This window comes from Salvelinus namaycush, chromosome 2 (assembly GCF_016432855.1).
Source record: "Salvelinus namaycush isolate Seneca chromosome 2, SaNama_1.0, whole genome shotgun sequence".
NCBI classification, from domain to species: domain Eukaryota; kingdom Metazoa; phylum Chordata; class Actinopteri; order Salmoniformes; family Salmonidae; genus Salvelinus; species Salvelinus namaycush.
The window spans coordinates 45,042,689-45,061,957 of record NC_052308.1 but is presented as its reverse complement, the minus strand read 5'-3'; the positions used below and the strand labels follow the sequence as shown (position 1 = coordinate 45,061,957).

At 43.5% G+C, this 19,269-nt stretch overlaps 1 protein-coding gene across 1 annotated transcript; it reads right to left on the bottom strand.

Moving 5' to 3' along the window:
- Positions 1-12,872, bottom strand: LOC120026216 (interferon-induced protein 44-like). Its single transcript, XM_038971044.1, has 8 exons — positions 12,798-12,872; positions 6,171-6,238; positions 5,798-5,831; positions 5,090-5,294; positions 1,841-1,990; positions 1,576-1,747; positions 1,315-1,415; positions 1-656 (listed from the first exon to the last, which is right to left on the bottom strand). Exons 2-8 carry the CDS (start codon positions 6,226-6,228, stop codon positions 480-482), a joined length of 897 nt encoding a protein of 298 aa, XP_038826972.1. The 5' UTR covers positions 6,229-6,238; positions 12,798-12,872; the 3' UTR covers positions 1-479.
- Positions 12,873-19,269: the final 6,397 nt, after the last annotated feature.

Below are 19,269 nucleotides of genomic sequence, written 5' to 3'. Positions count from 1 at the left end.
TTATAGAGAGAAAGATGGCGATGTCATAAATAAAATAAAAATAATGGCTAACTTAAAATTTACCTGGAAATTAAGTCAACTTAAGCAGAAAAGCTACAAAAAAAAGATACAACAATGTCACATATTAATTTTACAGCAATATCAGGAAAACAAAGTATGGTTTAAGATCAGTTTCAGTCATCTGAAGAATTCAGTGAAAGATGCTAGTTTATCTAACACAATTGTACACTGTTGGGTGTTAATGTTAAAAAGTAGCATATATGCACAGCAATGCTCAGTTTATTTTAAAGATTTTCTTGTCACACGAAATGCATACTCAATCAAAATACCTTTCTCCGGGAGCCGCAGATAACCTATTTAGGCTTCTACATGGAAGTGAAATGATACGACCACAATGTAAAAAATATAGAAATAAGGAACTTCATTCCAATCTTAAACTTCAGGGCTCACTAACTAATCTCTTAATACTCATTCTATTTTTAAATTGCATGTTGTTGGAGTTGCCAGAGATAGTCGTTGGCGAAGTTCATAATCAGAGTCATGGCGTTGAGTATCAGGATATCCATGTCGTTATCCAGCATCCCCTCCTCGTGGTAGTTCTTCACCGGCAGGATGCAGTTCATGGGAAGGCCTAGCTCATTACTGCAGAGCTCCATCTGAAAAACGGAGACAAAAAGGGCACGATCAGTTTTTCTTGAGTGATGATCATTTAATCATGTCAGCACACCCATGATTTAATGGCTGACTACATCGCAGACATTGCATTGCGTCAACCGATGGTTGCGTGCCACATCATCATGTCAAGGCTTTGGGTAACTGGTGAAAAGGAGTCAGGCGCAGGAGAGTTGAGATGCGTGGACAAGGTATTAAATACACAAAATAACACCAGTATAGAAACAATACAACGGTGCGTGAAATATACCGGTACCACGAATAAACGGGCGTAAATATAAAAACCCGGCAACAAAATACCAGCCGTCATATACAGCCATCAACATAGAACAAACACACACACAAGCATGGGGGAAACCAGAGGGTTAAATAATGAACATGTAATGGGGGAATTGAAACCAGGTGTGTAAAAACCAAAGACAAAACAAATGGAAAATGAAAAGTGGATCGGTGATGTCTAGAAGGCCGGTAACGTCGAACGCCGCTCGGACAAGGAGAGGGACCGACTCCGGCGGAAGTCGTGACACATCAACTGTGCAGTTGGGCATCAGATTGCCTCATCATATTATACGGTTAGCTGACATGTTAAACACTTGTCCAAGCAATGTGAAATTTGATCAGGTCTGAAGTCATGTGATTTACCTTCTCTTTGATTGCCTTGCTGTAGTAGATTCTCTTCACATCCTTGTTCACCAGCTCACACGCCTTGTCTGGCATGGTCATGACAACAACTTGAGGGATTTCTGCCGTAGAAATGAATATTTAATGAATTGAAGGACTAGCATAAGTAACACTGTATAATGTAATAGTGAAAAGTCAAGAGCTGCAGCTGAAAGGTGACAACTGATCGCCAGCCATAGTTGTAGTTACCATTGAGAAACAGAGTTTAAAGAGCGTACTTACTCAGTCTGCTGGCTTCTGCCCTGATGTTCTTCATCTTGTCTATGACATCCTTTGACATGATAGAGATTTTGTCCGCTGACACAATACTCACCAGGCAGTGAGTTTTGTCACTTAAGCTGGGATTCTGAATGAATTCCTTTTTTTGGTCCGATAATGGGTGGAAAGGATTGAACTGGCCAAGAAAATATAAGATTTGTTAGTGTGTGTGTGCGTGTGTGTGTGTTTGTGTGTGTGTGTGTGTGTGTGTGTTTGACTTTTGCATTACCTCATAGCCCTCTGGTAGATGGCCCTTCAGAGCATTGACGATGTCATCAGGGTGCAACCCATTTTTTTGTGTTTCCAGACCCATGACATCATTGAATGCAAAGGGAAGACGTTTTTCTCCTGAACGGCCTTGAATGTAGTGTGTGTCATACTGAAAATACATTTTTTATTTATTAACATGTATCTTTTTTTTCTATGGAAAGGATAAATACCCTCACACACATGAAACATACCAAACTGAGGCTCAGAATCAACAAATATATACACTGAGTGTACAAAACATTAGGAACACCTGATCTTTCACCTGAACTCTACCTACAGTACATGTACATAATACCTCGACTAACTGGTGCCCCCGCACATTGACTCTGTATTGGTACCCCCAGTTAATAGCCTCGCTATTGTTATTTTACTGCTGCTCTTTAATTATTTGTTACTTTTATTTGTAATTTTTTCCTTATCTATTTTTTTCCTTAGCACTTATTTTTTCTTAACTGCATTGTTGGTTGAGGGCTTGTAAGTAAGCATTTCACTGTAAGGTGAAACAACACCTGTTGTAGTCGGCACATGTGACAAATAAAATGTGATTTGATCTTTCCATGACAGACTGACCAGATGAAAGCTATGATCCCTTGTTGATGTCACTTGTTAAATCCACTTCAATCAGTGTAGATGAAGGGGAGGAGACAGGTTAAAGAATATTTTTAAGCCTTGAGACAATTGAGACATGGATTGTGTATGTGTGCCATTCAAAGGGTGAATGGGCAAGACAAAATATTTTAAGTGCCTTTAAACAGGTTCTGGTAGGTTCCAGGCGCACAGGTTTTTGTCAAAAACTGCAACGCTGCTGGGTTTTTCACGCTCAACAATTTCCCGTGTGTATCAAGAATGGTCCATCACCCAAAGGACATCCAGCCATCTTAACACATCTGTGGGAAGCATTGGAGTCAACATGGGCCAGCGTCCCTGTGCAACGCTTTCGACACCTTGTAGAAAATAACCTGACGAATTAAGGCTGTTTTGAGGGCAAAAGGGGGTTCAACTCAATAGTAGAAAGCTTTTCCTAGTGTGTGTGCGTGTGTGCGTGTGTGTGTGTGTGTGTGTGTGTGTGTGTGTGTGTGTGTGTGTGTGTGTATACAGTACCAGTCAAAAGTTTGGACACACCTACTCATTCAATGGTTTTTCTTTATTTTTACTGTTTTCTACATTGTAGAATAATAGTGAAGACATCAAAACTATGAAATAACACATGGAATCATGTAGTATCCAAAAAAAGTGTTCAACAAATCAAAATATATTTTATATTTGAGATTCTTCAAAGTAGCCAACCTTTGCCTTGATGACAGCTTTGCACACTCTTGGCATTCTCTCAACCAGCTTCACCTGGAATGCTTTTCCAACAGTCTTGAAGGAGTTCCCACATATGCTGAGCACTTGTTGGCTGCTTTTCCTTCACTATGTGGTCTAACTCATTCCAAGCCATCTCAATTGGGTTGAGGCTGGTTGATTGTGGAAGCCAGGTCATCTGATGCAGCAGTCAATCACTCTCCTTGGTCAAATAGTCCTTACACAGCTTGGAGGTGTGTTTTGGGTCATTGTCCTGTTGAAAAACAAATGATAGTCCCACTAAGCGCAAACCAGATGGGATGGCATAGTGCTGCAGAATGCTGTGGTAGCCATGCTGGTTAAGTGTGCCTTGAATTCTAAATAAATTAGCAAAGCACCACCACACCTCCACACCTCCTCCTCCATGCTTCACGGTGAGAACCACACATGTGGTAATCATCCGTTCACCTACTCTGCGTCTCACAAAGACACGGCGGTTGGAACAAAAAATCTCAAATTGACCAAAATACAGATTTCCACCGGTCTAATGTCCATTGCTCCTGTTTCTTGGTCCAAGCAAGTCTCTTCTTGGTGTCCTTTAGTAGTGGTTTCTTTGCCACAATTCGACCATGAAGGCCTGATTCACGCAGTGTCCTCTGAACAGTTGAAGTTGATGTGTCTGTTACTTGGATTTTGTGAAGCATTAATTTGGGCTGCAATCTGAGGTGCAGTTAACTCAAATGAAGCAGAAGTAATTCTGGATCTTCCTTTTCTGTGGCGGTCCTCATGAGAGCCAGTTTCATCATAGCACTTGATGGTTTTTGCGACTGCACTTGAAGAAACTTTCAAAGTTCTTGAAATGTTCTGGATTGACTGACCTTCATGTCTGAAAGTAATGATGGACTGTCATTTCTGTTTGCTTATTTGAGCTGTTCTTGCCATTAGATGAACTTGGTCTTTTACCAAATAAGGCTATCATTTGAATATCAACCCTACCTTGTCACAACCCAATTGATTAGCTCAATTGCATTAAGAAGGAAATAAATTCTACACATTAACTTTTAACAAGGCACACCTGTTAATTGAAATGCATTCCAGGTGACTACCTCATGAAGCTGGTTGAGAGTATGCTGTCATCAAGGATAGGGTGACTACTTTGAAGAATCTCAAATATAAAATATATTTTGATTTGTTGAACACTTTTTGGTTACTACATGATCCCATGTGTTATTTCATAGTTTTGATGTCTTCACCATTATTCTAAAATGTAGAAAATAATAAAAATAAAGAAAAACCCTTGAATGAGTAGGTGTATCCAAACTTTTGACTGGTACTATAAGTTCAGAGCCTTTACTCAGGCCCTTTATATGAAATTGATTTAGGGCACAATACCCCGAAATGTGCATAAAGTAAAAATGCAAGACCAACGTTTCAGTTTTTAACTCAAAGTATATAACTAAGCAGTAGAATACTGGGTGGTTCGAGCTCTGAATGCTGATTGGCTGACAGCCGTGGTATATCAGACCGTATACCATGGGTATGACAAAATATTTATTTTTACTGTTCTAATTATGTTGGTAACCAGTTTATAATAGTAATAAGGCACCTCAGGGGTTTGTGATATATGGCCAATATTCCACGGCTAAGGGCTGCGTCCAGGCACTCTGTGATGCGTCATGCTTAAGAACAGCCCTTAGCCGTGGTATATATATATATCCTACTTTTGCAAACCTACACCCCTGTAATTGACTACGTTTTGCAGTTAAATTAGCACAGACAACCTCTCTTTGTTCCTGTAAGTCCCTCTTCAAGTCTCTGCCTGTTTGTAGCTCATGAAATACTGTGTCTTAGTGTACCAGGGTATATTAGGTAGCCATATCCCATGCCATTGTGTCTGTTAAATGTATTAGGCACTGCAGCTTACTGTCATGGTGAAGCTTGTGCCGGAGGTAGAAGCTACCAGGGCACTACTTGTTATCCGATTTTGGAAGACATTGTTGACTGAGTTGATGAAGCTGGACTTTCCTACACCGACTGGTCCATATAGCAGGCATCTGAGCTGACCCACGTCAGGATCACTCAGTTTAAAGTTCCTCAGTTCATCCACCATGTGGTCTCTCTCTTCTTTACTGTGAGAGACAATGAAGAGTACCTGTTACTTCTTGTTTTGTTTACCTGGCCACTGTTTCCAAATGCTAACCTTTTAGCATTTGTGGCACAGATTCAATGCAAATAAATGGTACCGATTGTTTTTGCATGATTCATGTCCTAATCATCCTACAGTATTTCAAATTGATTGTGTAGCTCAATTAAGTTACTTATAGGTGATTGACATGAAGCGTGGAAAATGCTAATTTCGGTACCATTAACTTGCAATGGATTTGTGCCACAAATGCTAAACATTTAGGATTTTGAAACAGTGGCCATAGACTGCTTATAATTATGTACAGGGATATATTGTATCAAGATAACACCAGGACTAATTTAAGATGGTGGGAAAACTGATATCAGCATTTTAGTATAGCACACCATTCACACAACACAACCCTTGATAGTGATTGTAATTATAACCTAAACGTTTGTTTTACTTTCTCTTTCATCCTCCATATTGGTCAGTCAGTACAGTACTTACCTCCAACATGTTTTCCTCCATTGTTGGTCAAATTCTGTGTGAACACATGGAACACATTTTGATTAAATTAGTTCATTATTGTTTTCCACATTCCAACACCCCCCATCTCTTATTTTCAAAAGAATTTGAAGATTGAGTACAAAGACACATAATTAATGAGAGTAGGCTACAGTCAATGATACAGGGTATGTACTATATATGTAATGCCTTGGGGCTGTGGTCAATGCATGCACTAAAACGGTGTAAGCAGGTTCCCAGAACAAGTAAAAAGAATTGGGACCGATGCACTGTGCTTGAACAGAATTTGCACTCACACCTTATATTAACTATCAGGGGTTCACTGTATTTTACAGATATGTCATCTCTCTCTTACCCTTCTTTGGTGGGGGTGGTGATGGTGTCCGTGCTGGCGTTGATTCTTCTCCACCCATGTTTGCTTTTCTGAGAGGGAATGTAACAGGGTTGGGGTCAATTCCAATTTCATTAGAAATTCCAATATAATTATTGAATTCACTGATGGAAGGGGAGAATTTATATTGAATTAAATTTCAACAATCTTTCAAGTTATTGAATTGGAATTAGACTGCATGCACTTTTTTTTATTGGAATTTAATCGGAATTGTAAAACATTTAATCTGTGGAATTGAATTAAATTGGAATTCAGTATTTTTACATTTCCCAGTTAATGCAATGTATCAAACATTGACTGCAGGATTTGTATTTCTATAGTTCCAGTATAGTTAGGCTGTCTGAACAGTCACATGATCAATCTGAAAGCCTGAGGGAATTGAATTTTAATTTGTGGAATTGTTGTGACCTAATATTGATTTGGGAATTGATTTCTTGGAATTTACCTAACGTTGGAATGGAGAAGAATTTAGTTATCTAAATTCAAAGACTGACATGGAATTATAATTGAATTAAATCGAAATTACAGATATAATTAAATTATTTCTAATTGAATTTGTGGAATTAGAGGCCCAGTGCAGTTAAAAATGTGATTTCCCTGTGTTTTATATATACTAACACACTTTGAGGTTGGAATACTGTGAAATTGATGATAATGTCCTTTTAGTGTAAGAGCTGTTTTAAAAGACCGCTTGAAACTTCAGCCTGTTTTGGTGGGATGGAGTGTTGGCCTCCCTGGTGACATCCCCAGGTGGTAAATTAGTTAGTAGACCAATAAGAAAGAGCGTTCCAAACCTCTCTGCCAATAACAGATCGTTTTCACCTCCCCACTAAGACCACTGCCAGACAGTCCTATCAACATTTTTGCTTGAGAAATTGCTCTCTGCTAAGAAGCTATTTGTGTTAGTTTTTAACCATTTTAATTGAAAACAATCACAGAAAGGTACTTAATTGTTAGCCAAAAATGATTTGATAGTGAAATAAAACCGGCTGCATTGGACCTTTTAACTCAACCCTGGAACAAAAAAATACTATTTGGGTTGAATAGTATGTCATGTCTGCACTGAAGCTATTAGGGCTGGGTGGATACCAGTATTACAATATTTTTTCCATGGCAAAAATGAAAATACGAAGCAGACCTTTGGTCCTTTAAATACCTGCTGTATGTAAGATATTGTGTGCTATAGCTTGAAAAGTAAATACTTGTGACTCTGAATGGCAACATAATGATGTTTGTTTCCAACATTAGGGCTGTTTTCCTAAAGAAGTTTAATCCACTTCATGTTTTGTTTCCTTGCCACGATACTAAGGAATATTGTGATATTGGTATCGTCACGGCCCTAGTAGCTACACTACATGGCCAGATGTATGTGGACACCCCTTCAAATTAGTGGATTCAGCTATTTCAGCCATACCCATTGCTGACAGGTGTATAAAATTGAGCACACAGCCATGCAATCTCCATAGAGAAACATTGGCAGTAGAATGGCCCATACTGAAGAGATCAGTGACTTTCAACGTGGCACCATCATAGGATTCCCCCTTTCCAACAAGTCAGTTCGTAACATTTTTGCACTGTAGAGATGCCCTGGGCAACTGTAAGTGCTGTTATTGGTAAGTGGAAATGTCTAGGAGCAACAACGGCTCAGCCGCAAAGTGGTAGCCCACACACGCTCACAGAACAGGAACAAGAGTGCTGAAGCGTGTAAAAATCCTCTGTCCTCAGTTGCAACGCTCACTACCGAGTCCCAAACTGCCTCTGGAAGCAACATCAGCACAAAAACTGTTTGTCGGGACCTTCATTAAATGGTTTTCCATGGCCGAGCAGCCGCGCACAAGCCTAAGATCACCATGCGCAATGCCAAGCGTTGGCTGGATGTAACGGCGTTCCTCCTCCTCTTCATCCGAAAAGGAGGAGTAGTGATTCGACCAAACTGCAGCGTTGTAGTTCGACATATTATTTATTAAACAAAACACGACGAACACGAAACACTTGAGAATTTACAAAATAACAAACGCAGTCAACAGACCTGGACACGAACTTACATATAACGTGAAGAACGCAATAACAGGAAAACTGACTACATAAAACGAACGAACAAACAAAACCGAAAACAGTCCCGTGTGGCGTAACATACACTTACACAGACACAGGAGACAACCACCCACAAACAAGCAGTGTGAAAACACCTACCTTAATATGACTCTCAATCAGAGGAAATGAAAACCACCTGCCTCTAATTGAGAGCCATATCAGGTCACCCTTTAAACCAACATAGAAACAGAAAACATAGACTGCCCACCCAAACTCACGTCCTGACCAACTAACACATACAAAACTAACAGAAAACAGGTCAGGAACGTGACATAACCCCCCCCTCAAGGTGCGAACTCCGGGCGCACCAGCACAAAGTCTAGGGGAGGGTCTGGGTGGGCATCTGACCACGGTGGTGGCTCAGGCTCTGGGCGAGGTCCCCACCCCACCATAGTCAATCCCAGCTTACGTCTCCCCCTTAGAATGACCACCCTCATCTTACACCCACTTAATTTAAATGTTAACCTTAAGATAAGGGGCAGCACCAGGACAAGGGGCAGCACCGGGATAGAGAGATAGCTCAAGACCGAGAGGTAGGTCAGGATAGAGAGGTAGCTCAGGATAGAGGGGCAACTCCGGACTGAAGGGCAGCTCCGGACAGAGAGACAGCTCTGGACTGAGGGACAGTTCTGGATCAATGGCAGCTCTGGGCTGAGGGGCAGCTCATGACTGGCTGACGGCTCTGGACGCTCATGGCTAGCTGACGGCTCTGGACGCTCATGGCTAGCTGACGGCTCTGGACGCTGACGGCTCTGGACGCTCATGGCTGGCTGACGGCTCTGGACGCTCATGGCTCGCTGACGGCTCTGGCAGATCCTGTCTGGTTGGCGGCTCTGGCAGATCCTGTCTGGTTGGCGGCTCTGGCAGATCCTGTCTGGTTGGCGGCTCTGGCAGATCCTGTCTGGTTGGCGGCTCTGGCAGATCCTGTCTGGTTGGCGGCTCTGGCAGATCCTGTCTGGTTGGCGGCTCTGGCAGATCCTGACTGACGAATGGCTCTAGCGGCTCCTGACTGACTAACGGCTCTGACGGCTCGGGACAGACGGGCGGCTCTAATGGCTCGGGACAGACGGATGGTTCAGACGGCGCTGGGGAGACGGATGGCTCAGACGGCGCTGGGGAGACGGATGGCTCAGACGGCGCTGGGGAGACGGATGGCTCAGACGGCGCTGGGGAGACGGATGGCTCAGATGGCGCTGAGGAGACGGATGGCTCAGATGGCGCTGCGGAGACGGATGGCTCAGATGGCGCTGCGGAGACGGATGGCTCTGGCTGATCCTGTCTGGCGGAAGGCTTTGGCTGCTCCTGTCTGGCGGAAGGCTCTAGCGGCTCCTGTCTGGCGGAAGGCTCTGTAGGCTCATGGCAGACGGGCGGCTTTGCAGGCTCATGGCAGACGGGCGGCTTTGAAGGCTCAATACAGACGGGCAGTTCATGCGGCGCTTGGCAGACGGACAGTTCAGGCGCCGTTGGGCAGACGGCAGACTCTGGCCGGCTGAGACGCACTGTAGGCCTGGTGCGTGGTGCCGGAACTGGAGGCACCGGACTGGAGACACGCACTTCAAGCCTAGTGCGGGGAGCAGGGACAGGGCACACTGACCTCTCGAAGCGCACTATAGGCCTGGTGCGTGGTACCGGCACTGGTGGCACCGGGCTGAGTGCACGCACATCAGGACGAGTACGGGGAGAAGGAACAGTGCGTACAGGGCTCTGGAGACGCACAGGAGGCTTAGTGCGTGGTGCCGGAACTGGAGGCACTGGGCTGGAGACACGCACCATAGGGAGAGTGCGTGGAGGAGGAACAGGGCTCTGGAAACGCACTGGAAGCCTGGTGCGTGGAGTAGGCACTGGTGGTACTGGGCTGGGGCGGGGAGGTGGCGCCGGAAATACCGGACCGTGCAGGCGTACTGGCTCCCTTGAGCATTGAGCCTGCCCAACCTTACCTGGTTGAATGCTCCCCGTCGCCCGACCAGTGCGGGGAGGTGGAATAACCCGCACCGGGCTATGTAGGCGAACCGGGGACACCATGCGTAAGGCTGGTGCCATGTAAGCCGGCCCAAGGAGACGTACTGGTGGCCAGATATGTAGAGCCGGCTTCATGACATCCGGCTCAACGCTCAATCTAGCCCTACCAGTGCGGGGAGGTGGAATAACCCGCACCGGGCTATGCACACGTACAGGAGACACCGTGCGCTCTACTGCGTAACACGGTGTCTGCCCGTACTCCCGCTCTCCACGGTTAGCCTGAGAAGTGGGCGCAGGTCTCCTACCTGCCCATGGCCCACTACCTCTTAGCCCCCCCCCCCCAAGAAATTTTTGGGGTTCTCGCTAGCCGCGTACCTTCATATCTCCGGTTCCCTTGTCCGGTTGCCTCTGCTCTCCTCAGTGCCTCCAGCTGTTCCCATGGGAGGCGATCCCTTCCAGCCAGGATCTCCTCCCATGTGTAGCAACCCTTGCCGTTTAATACGTCCTCCCATGTCCAATCCTGTTTCGTGTTCCACTGCTCGAACTTATGCTGCTTGGTTCTGGATTGGTGGGTGGTTCTGTAACGGCGTTCCTCCTCCTCTTCATCCGAAAAGGAGGAGTAGTGATTCGACCAAACTGCAGCGTTGTAGTTCGACATATTATTTATTAAACAAAACAGAAAACACGACGAACACGAAACACTTGAGAATTTACAAAATAACAAACGCAGTCAACAGACCTGGACACGAACTTACATATAACGTGAAAAACGCAATAACAGGAAAACTGACTACATAAAACGAACGAACAAACAAAACCGAAAACAGTCCCGTGTGGCGTAACATACACTTACACAGACACAGGAGACAACCACCCACAAACAAACAGTGTGAAAACACCTACCTTAATATGACTCTCAATCAGAGGAAATGAAAACCACCTGCCTCTAATTGAGAGCCATATCAGGTCACCCTTTAAACCAACATAGAAACAGAAAACATAGACTGCCCACCCAAACTCACGTCCTGACCAACTAACACATACAAAACTAACAGAAAACAGGTCAGGAACGTGACACTGGAGCAGTGGAAACACATTCTCTGGAGTGATAAATCACCCTTCACCATCTAGCAGTCCGACGGACTAATCTGGGTTTGGCGGATGCCAGGAGAACGCTACTTGCCCCAATGCATAGTGCCAACTGTAAAGTTTGGTGAGGGAGGAATAATGGTCTGGGGCTGTTTTTCATGGTTCGGGCTAGGCCCTTTAGTTCCAGTGAAGGGAAATCTTAACGCTACAGCATAAAATTACCTTTTAGATGATTCTGTGCTTCCAGCTTTGTGGCAACAGTTTGAGGAAGGCATTTTCCTCTTTCAGCATGACAATGCCCCCATGCACAAAGCGAGGCCCATACAGAAATGGGTTATTGAGATTGGTGTATAAGAACTTGACTTGCCTGCACAGAGCCCTGACCTCAACCCCATCGAACACCTTTGGGATGAATTGGAACGCCAACGGCAAGCCAGTTCTAATCGCCCAACCTCACTAATGATCTTGTGGCTGAATTGAAGCAAGTCCCTGCAGCAATGTTTCAACATCTAGTGAAAAACCTTCCCAGAAGAGTGGAGGCTGTTAAAGCAGCAAATGGGTACGCCATATTAATGCCCATGATTTGGAATGAAATGTTTGACAAGTAAGTGTCCACGTACTCAAGGATCGGAAACTGTTGCAAGTTATGTTAAATGCAGTAATACAATCAGTACATGTATAACATAAGTGGAACTATCATTTAACTGCACTCAAATTTTTAAAACTTATTTTGCAGATCTACAATGAGAAAAGAAGGCAGTTCAGCCTGGTAAAGAATTCTCCTTATGAGATGGTGGAGAAGGGAGCGTCAGACATCGAGAAGCTACTGGTCAAGACATGCAAAGCACTTGATGTAAGTCAGCAATTTGACTTTCTTTATTTCACAAAAAAACACTACAGTTAGTGTCAGTTTGACAGACACAGATTTAGCTCGGTCCTGGGCTAAAAGCAAGTTCAGCAGTGAATCTCCATTGCAAATGCTTCTTAATCCAGGATTCCCTACTGGCTATTTCACACAAAATGTACACATTGCGTTCGCAATACTAACATATTCCATGGCATATGAAATTACTTGATAACCTGTTTCAGTATATTTAGTAACAAAAAATGCACCCCAAACCAGGTGTTTGTGAAATCATTTTTAGCAAGTTACAATTCCATTTGTGTTACAGTAAACATTTATTGTATAGGTTTAATATATGTCCAGGAAACTGCCCCATAATGTAGAAGATGTATAGGAACAATTGAAGACAAGGTTACAGATTTACTTTCTGCACAAATTATAGACAGCTTCTACAAACATTGCAGTATAGCAATTAGATTTTTCCTTTTGCAATGCAAATATTGTACTGTATATCGATCAGGTCTACCAATTTTTTCTATCAGAAGAATAAGTTGTTTATAAAAGATAATATAAAAAATGAATTAAAAAAATGTGAATAGACTTACCTTGTTGGTACTAGTTCCTCCTGAGGTTGAGATTCTGATATAGTTCTGAAATAAGGATTGCACCAGCACCTATTTATAAAGGCACAACAGAAAGTGAAAGTCAAGTGAGGAGGGCTGTCTAGCTCTCCTATTTCTCTAGCTATTTCCTGTAAATGGGGCCATTATAGTAATAGAGGGACCATAGTTTTACTTTCACTTTTATTTTACAAATAAGAACATCAGGTGGTTATGTGGTTTACACAGAAAGACACTCAGCTCTTATAGTCTTCTAAACCCATTACATTTCTATGAAGTCAGACCATTTATGAACACAATTGTTTATATTTTATCAATATCATTACAAGTGAGAGATGGTCAGTGAACTATTAACATAAATATTTACAGTATTATATTATGTGAACTGCTGTCATATAATATGCTTATGTTTCTCATAATACTTGTGTGGTTAATTTGTCCTGAAACTTCCAGTACGTATAGAGTTCATCCAGGCTACTTTAGAAATGGGCTTATGAGGTGAAATAGAACCAGAACCGCCCATGTCCTCCGTCCTCCGCGAGCACTATGAGGTAAAATAGAGCTAGCAACCAGCATAGCAACCAGTATAGCAAACTGCATAGCAACAGACGCTTTGGTTCATTGCGTAGGCCGGTCAGGATTTGACAGGTTCTAGCAACGTCCCCAGCAACAAACGCTAACAGCTAATTGACCCAGGGGTGGAAACCATTTGGCAGTGGACACTATTTGACATGGCAGGCCCTGTTATAAATAATGTGAATATAATTTTTTAAATATCCCTCCCATTCAACTAGGCCTATTCAAAATAAAGGGTAGGACCTTTGTTTTCTCTGTTCTCTAACCTGCACTCTTGAACCTGCAGAGGCTGGCCAGTGAAGCAGAACGTGTCCAGCGAGACCATCCCTGGCACGACAGCGTCAAGGTAACACTACTGTAACACACCCTACCAGCAGACTGTCTGCATTTGTAATGTATAAAAGATTCAGCAGGGGGTCATGATACGAAGCACATCCCCTATTGATGTAATGATTATATCAACAGTAAATGTTCACACAACCATCATCATGCACTCCTCAAAGTCATCAGTGACCTCCTCACCGCTGCTGGTACTGGTGCCCTCAACATCCTGATTCTCCTTGATCTTAGTGCCACCTTTGACACTGTGAGACATCATATCCTACTCAGCAGGCTGGAGGGTCTGGGTGTTGAGGGCACTGTAGTCTCCTGGCTACAATCCTACCTCACCAACCGGACCTCCTACATCTCCCTCAATGGCCACATCTCAGACTCACTGCAGTTTCACTGGGTGTCCCCCAAGGCTCTGTGCTGGGCCTCTTACTCTTCACCATCTACATCCCCTTTTGGTCAGATCCTCCTTCACTTCAACCTTAACTTTCACTGCTACGCTGATGACACCCAGATCTACCTAGGCACCAAATCCCTCCTCAACCCACCTTTGACCCACATTGAATCATGCCTCTGCAATAAAAACCTGGATGCAACAAAACTTCATCAAGCTCAACAGTGCTAAAACGGAACTCCTCCTCATAGGCACCAAATCCATCCTCACCGAAGTTGGCACCCTCACCATTGATGACACCACTGTCTCTTCCTCCCCCCTTGCACGCAACCTTGGCACTATCCTGGACTCCACCCTCTCCTTCGACCACCACATCCAGCAGACTCTCAAATCCGTATTCTTTAACCTCTGCAACATTGCCAAAGTCAGGTCTCCTCCCGTCTCGACTACTTTACTCTCAGGCTTCAACTTAAGCTCCCTCCATAAGCTCCAAATGGTTCAGAACTCTGCAGCCTGATTTCTCACCCACACTAAGTCCTGGCACCACATCACCCCTGTCCTCCATGAACTCCACTGTCTCCCTGTCTCCCACTAGATTGAATACAAGATCCTCCTCCTGACCTACAAAGCTCTCCAACACCTTCGCCCCCCCTCCCCCCCCTCTTCTCCCCTAGCAACCCACATGCTCACTCTGTTCCACCACAGCAGGCCATCTTGTTGTCACCAAGTCCAAGCTTCATAGCTTCGGTGATAGGGCTTTTTCAAGGGTTTCTCCATGGCTCTGGGCCTGGTTGCATAAAACACCTTAACGTTAACAGTGCTGCCAACTTTCACGCATTGGGCATGAGACACATGCAATTGACCCTCTTCTCACGCTCACTTGCCACACCTCCTATTTCTCACATATTGAAAAAAGCACTGCTTTTATCCAGTGTATCAATCCGCAACTTTTCAACTGTGACTCTAAATTATTTACAAATTGGAGCCTGATATTCTACATCACAAGCATTGTAACTTCAGCAGCTTCATGATTGCTCATGCTGTAAACACAGTCCAGTTCAAAGTGAACGGCACAGATCCATATATGGCAATTATTTGTATATAGGTCTACTGCATCTCTGATTGGTTATTCCACAGCACAGGGAGTCAGGAAGCAGGTGCAGAAGGTGAGTTTAATAATAATAAACATGACGATAATACAAAACAGGAGATGCGTACTAAATGTAACCAAAAAAACAATACTGCCTGATGACACAGGCTGCTGAGGGCTATATGAAGGGAGAGTAATCAGGGTGGTGATGACGTCCAGGTGTGTGTAATGATGGGGAGCAGATGTGCGCAATGGTTGCCAGGTGTGCACAATGTGGGTTGCCAGGACCTGTGGTTAGTAGACCGGCGACATCAAGCTCCGGAGGGAGGGAGCAGGAGTAGTCGTGACAGCTGGCATTCGCAGATTCTGCTGTTACGATCCTCGAGTTGCCGGTAGGTAATAGGCTACACCAGGCAACCTTTTCCATTTGGAGTGCCAATTTTCTTACCATTTCTACCGATTTGCGTGCCAGTTATAATTTCCATATGCACATTTTCGTGGAACAGTTTCATTTAATTTATAAGAAAGTCTTTATATCTCAAAATCATTAACATGTGGTTAAAAACTTCTTATGGATGTAACGACGGGTGAGTGAAATGAGTGAGGAGTCAAATGCAGAGAGCGAAATGAACGGGAAAACGCTTCAAAACGTCCTTCAAAACGTAACAGGTCCAAAACATGGGTGAATGCCCAAAACACTGGCGCTAAACAAACCCCAAACCTCGTTACAAACACTGGACAGCGAAAACCCAAAACAAAACACGATACATCACCAAACGTAACAACCAACAAGCCCGCACAAACACCAGCGGGCAAAACGAACATAAATAACACCCATCCCAAAACCCCAACAAAGAACAGGTGAAAACAATTAGACAGAAACAAACGAAAAGGAAAAAGGTATCGGTGGCAGCTAGTAGACCGGCGACGACGACCGCGCCACCCGAACAGGAAGGGGAGCCACCTTCGGTGGTATTCGTGACAATGGATCAAATCCCTTTAGCGGGATCGATTTGACAACATCCGGTGAAATGGCAGACCGCCAAAATCAAATTACTATAAAAATGTAACTTTCATGAAATCACACATGCAATACACCAAATTAAAGCTACACTTGTTGTGAATCCAGCCGCAGTGTCAGATTTCAAAAATGCTTTACAGCGAAAGCAAACCGTGCTATTAACTGAGGACAGCACCCCATCAAACAAAGACAGACAATCATAATTCAACCCGCCAGCCGATATAATTCATGCCTTACCTTTGACGAGCTTCTTCTGTTGGCACTCCAATATGTCCCATAAACATCACAAATGGTCCTTTTGTTCGATTTATTCCGTCGTTATATATCCAAATTATCCATTTATTTGGCGCGTTTGATCCAGAAAAACACCGGTTCCAACTGACGCTACATGACTACAACATCTCTCATAAGTTACCTGTAAGCTTTGTCCAAACATTTCCAAAACTTTCATAATACAACTTTAGGTATTTTTTAACGTAAATTATCGATAAAATTTAAGACGGGATAAACAGCGTTCAATACCGGACGAAAACAGAGAAAGCAGGTTCTAGGTCGCGCGCACCAAATCATTAGAGTGCACCTGGAGTGACACAGGAAAATAACAGGGCTACTTCTTAATTTCTCTAAAGAAAAACCTGAATTTCTAAAGACTGTTGACATCTAGTGGAAGCTATAGGAACTGCAAGGATATTTCTATTAAAACGGCCTTGCCATAGAAACCCAATGGAAAACAGATTGACCTCAATTTTTTTTTTCCCTGGATGGATTGTGCTCAGGGTTTCGCCTGCCAAATCAGTTCTGTTTTACACAGACTTTATTCAAACAGTTTTAGAAACTTTAGAGTGTTTTCTATCCAAATCTACCAATTATATGCATATCCAAGCTTCTGGGCCTGAGTAGCCGGCAGTTTACTTTGGGCACACTTTTCATCCGGACGTGAAAATAGCGCCCCCAAGCCATAAGTTAATCAAAATTCTAAAACTTCTATTGCCATTGACAACTATGAAAAAATAGCCTACATAAAGACAACAAGTAAAAACCTTGCAGCCTGCAGGTAGAAAATATCCTGCTAAAAGCAAATATCATAAATCACAAATCGCTTCGCATGGCTTGTCTGCAAGGAACTTGAAACATTGTATCAACTATTAACTTGGGTCCAGCATGAAGCTCACACTAGTAACTTGCAACATTGGATAAAATATTCTGGGCCCTCTATTTGCATCAGGGATAATAAGTAATCAGGTAGGCCTATTTTTGACGTTTCCACCGGATCAGAGCATTACTATTTTTTCACTTTCATGCTGAGTGGTTATCAAATAGGCTACATTGAGGAACTATTGTCATTCTCAATGGATCTAAAAACAGACTTTGTTTACTTGCTGTTTGAGGTGAGAGAAAAAAAGTACTTTGTCTTAACTTACCACCACAGTGGAGCTTCTCAATCAGAAATAATATCAGATCCCCAAATGGCCACATTTATAGGCCTACATTTGCGCGCAGGCCAGGTAGCCTAGGCCTACTTCTATGCATAATCAGATGCGTGTCTTTACTCAACATTGACAGGAGCACTACAAACAAAAGACAATGAATAAAATTGACAACTCATAAATGGAATGAAAAAACAAAACTTGTTCCTCACAAGTGTACTGTAGCATCGGTTGTTGCGGTCCGCAAACATTGTGTCCACTACGACAATGATAACGGTAAAACACTATAATAATTTTTTTAACGAATTAACAGAAATTGCCGAAACCATACAAACATTGTAGATAAGAAATTATGGTAAATGTACTACTGGTGATACTGGTATGCCATCCCTGTGGCCTTCGCAATGGATTAGTCCACTGAGACAGGCGTGAATCAGACAGGTGTCTCATTTGCCATAAAATACATCTCTCACACACTCACTTCGGAAAGTATTCAGCCACCTTGACTTTTTCCACATTTTGTTATGTTACATCCTTTTTCTAAAATTGATTAAATATTATTTTTTCCTCAGCAATCTACACACAATACCCCATAATGACAAAGCGAAAAAAAGCTGAAATACCTTATTTACATAAGTATTCAGACCCTTTGCTATTAGACTCGAAATTGAGCTCAGGTGCATCCTGTTTCCATTGATAATACTTGATGTTTCTACAACTTGATTGGAGTCCACCTGTGGTAAATTCAATTGATTGGACATAATTTGGAAAGGCATACACCTGTCTATATAAGGTCTCACAGTTGACAACCAAAACCAAAAACCAAGCCATGAGGTGGAAGGAATTGCCCATAGAGCTCAGAGACAGGATTGTGTCGAGGCACAGATCTGGGGAAGTGTACAAAACATTTCTGCAGCATTGAAGATCCCCAAGAACACAGTGGCCTCCATCATTCTTAAATGGAAGAAGTTTGGAACCACCAACACTCTTCTTAGAGCTGGCCGCCGGGCCAAACTGAGCAATCGGGGAAGAAGGGCCTTGGTCAGGGAGGTGACCAAGAACCCTATGGTCACTCTGACAGAGCTCCAGAGTTCCTCTGTGGAGATGGTTGTCCTTCTGCGAGGTTCTCCCATCTCTACAGCACTCCACCAATCAGGCCTTTATGGAAGAGTGGTCAGACGGACGCCACTCCTCAGTAAAAGGCACATGACAGCCTGCTTGGAGTTTGCCAAAAGGCACCTAAAGACTCTCAGACCATGAGAGTCTCTGTTCTGACGCTGAATACCAAGCGTCACGTCTGGAGGAAACCTGGCACCATCCCTACGGTGAAGCATGGTGGTGGCAGCATCATGATGTGGGGATGTTTTTCAGTGGTAGGGACTGGGAGACTAGTCAGGAGTGAGGCAAAGATAAACGGAGTAAAGTACAGAGAGATCCTTGATGAAAACCTGCTCCAGAGTGCTCAGGATCTCAGACTGGGGCGAAGGTTCACCTTCCAACAGGACAACGACCCTAAGCACACAGCCAAGACAACACAGGAATGACTTCGGGACAAGTCTCTGACTATCCTTGAGTAGTCCAGCCAGAACCCTGACTTGAATCGGATTGAACATCTCAGT

What these genes read in the sequence shown, in the direction of transcription:
- LOC120026216 (XM_038971044.1), bottom strand. Translation starts at nt 6,228, where the DNA reads ATGGGTGGAGAAGAATCAACGCCAGCACGGACACCATCACCACCCCCA. An exon ending in ATCTACCAGAGGGCTATGAG is followed by an intron (nt 1,748 to 1,840) that starts GTAATGCAAAAG and finishes TTTCTTGGCCAG; the next exon opens with TTCAATCCTTTCCACCCATT. An exon ending in GCAAGGCAATCAAAGAGAAG is followed by an intron (nt 657 to 1,314) that starts GTAAATCACATG and finishes TCCGTTTTTCAG; the next exon opens with ATGGAGCTCTGCAGTAATGA.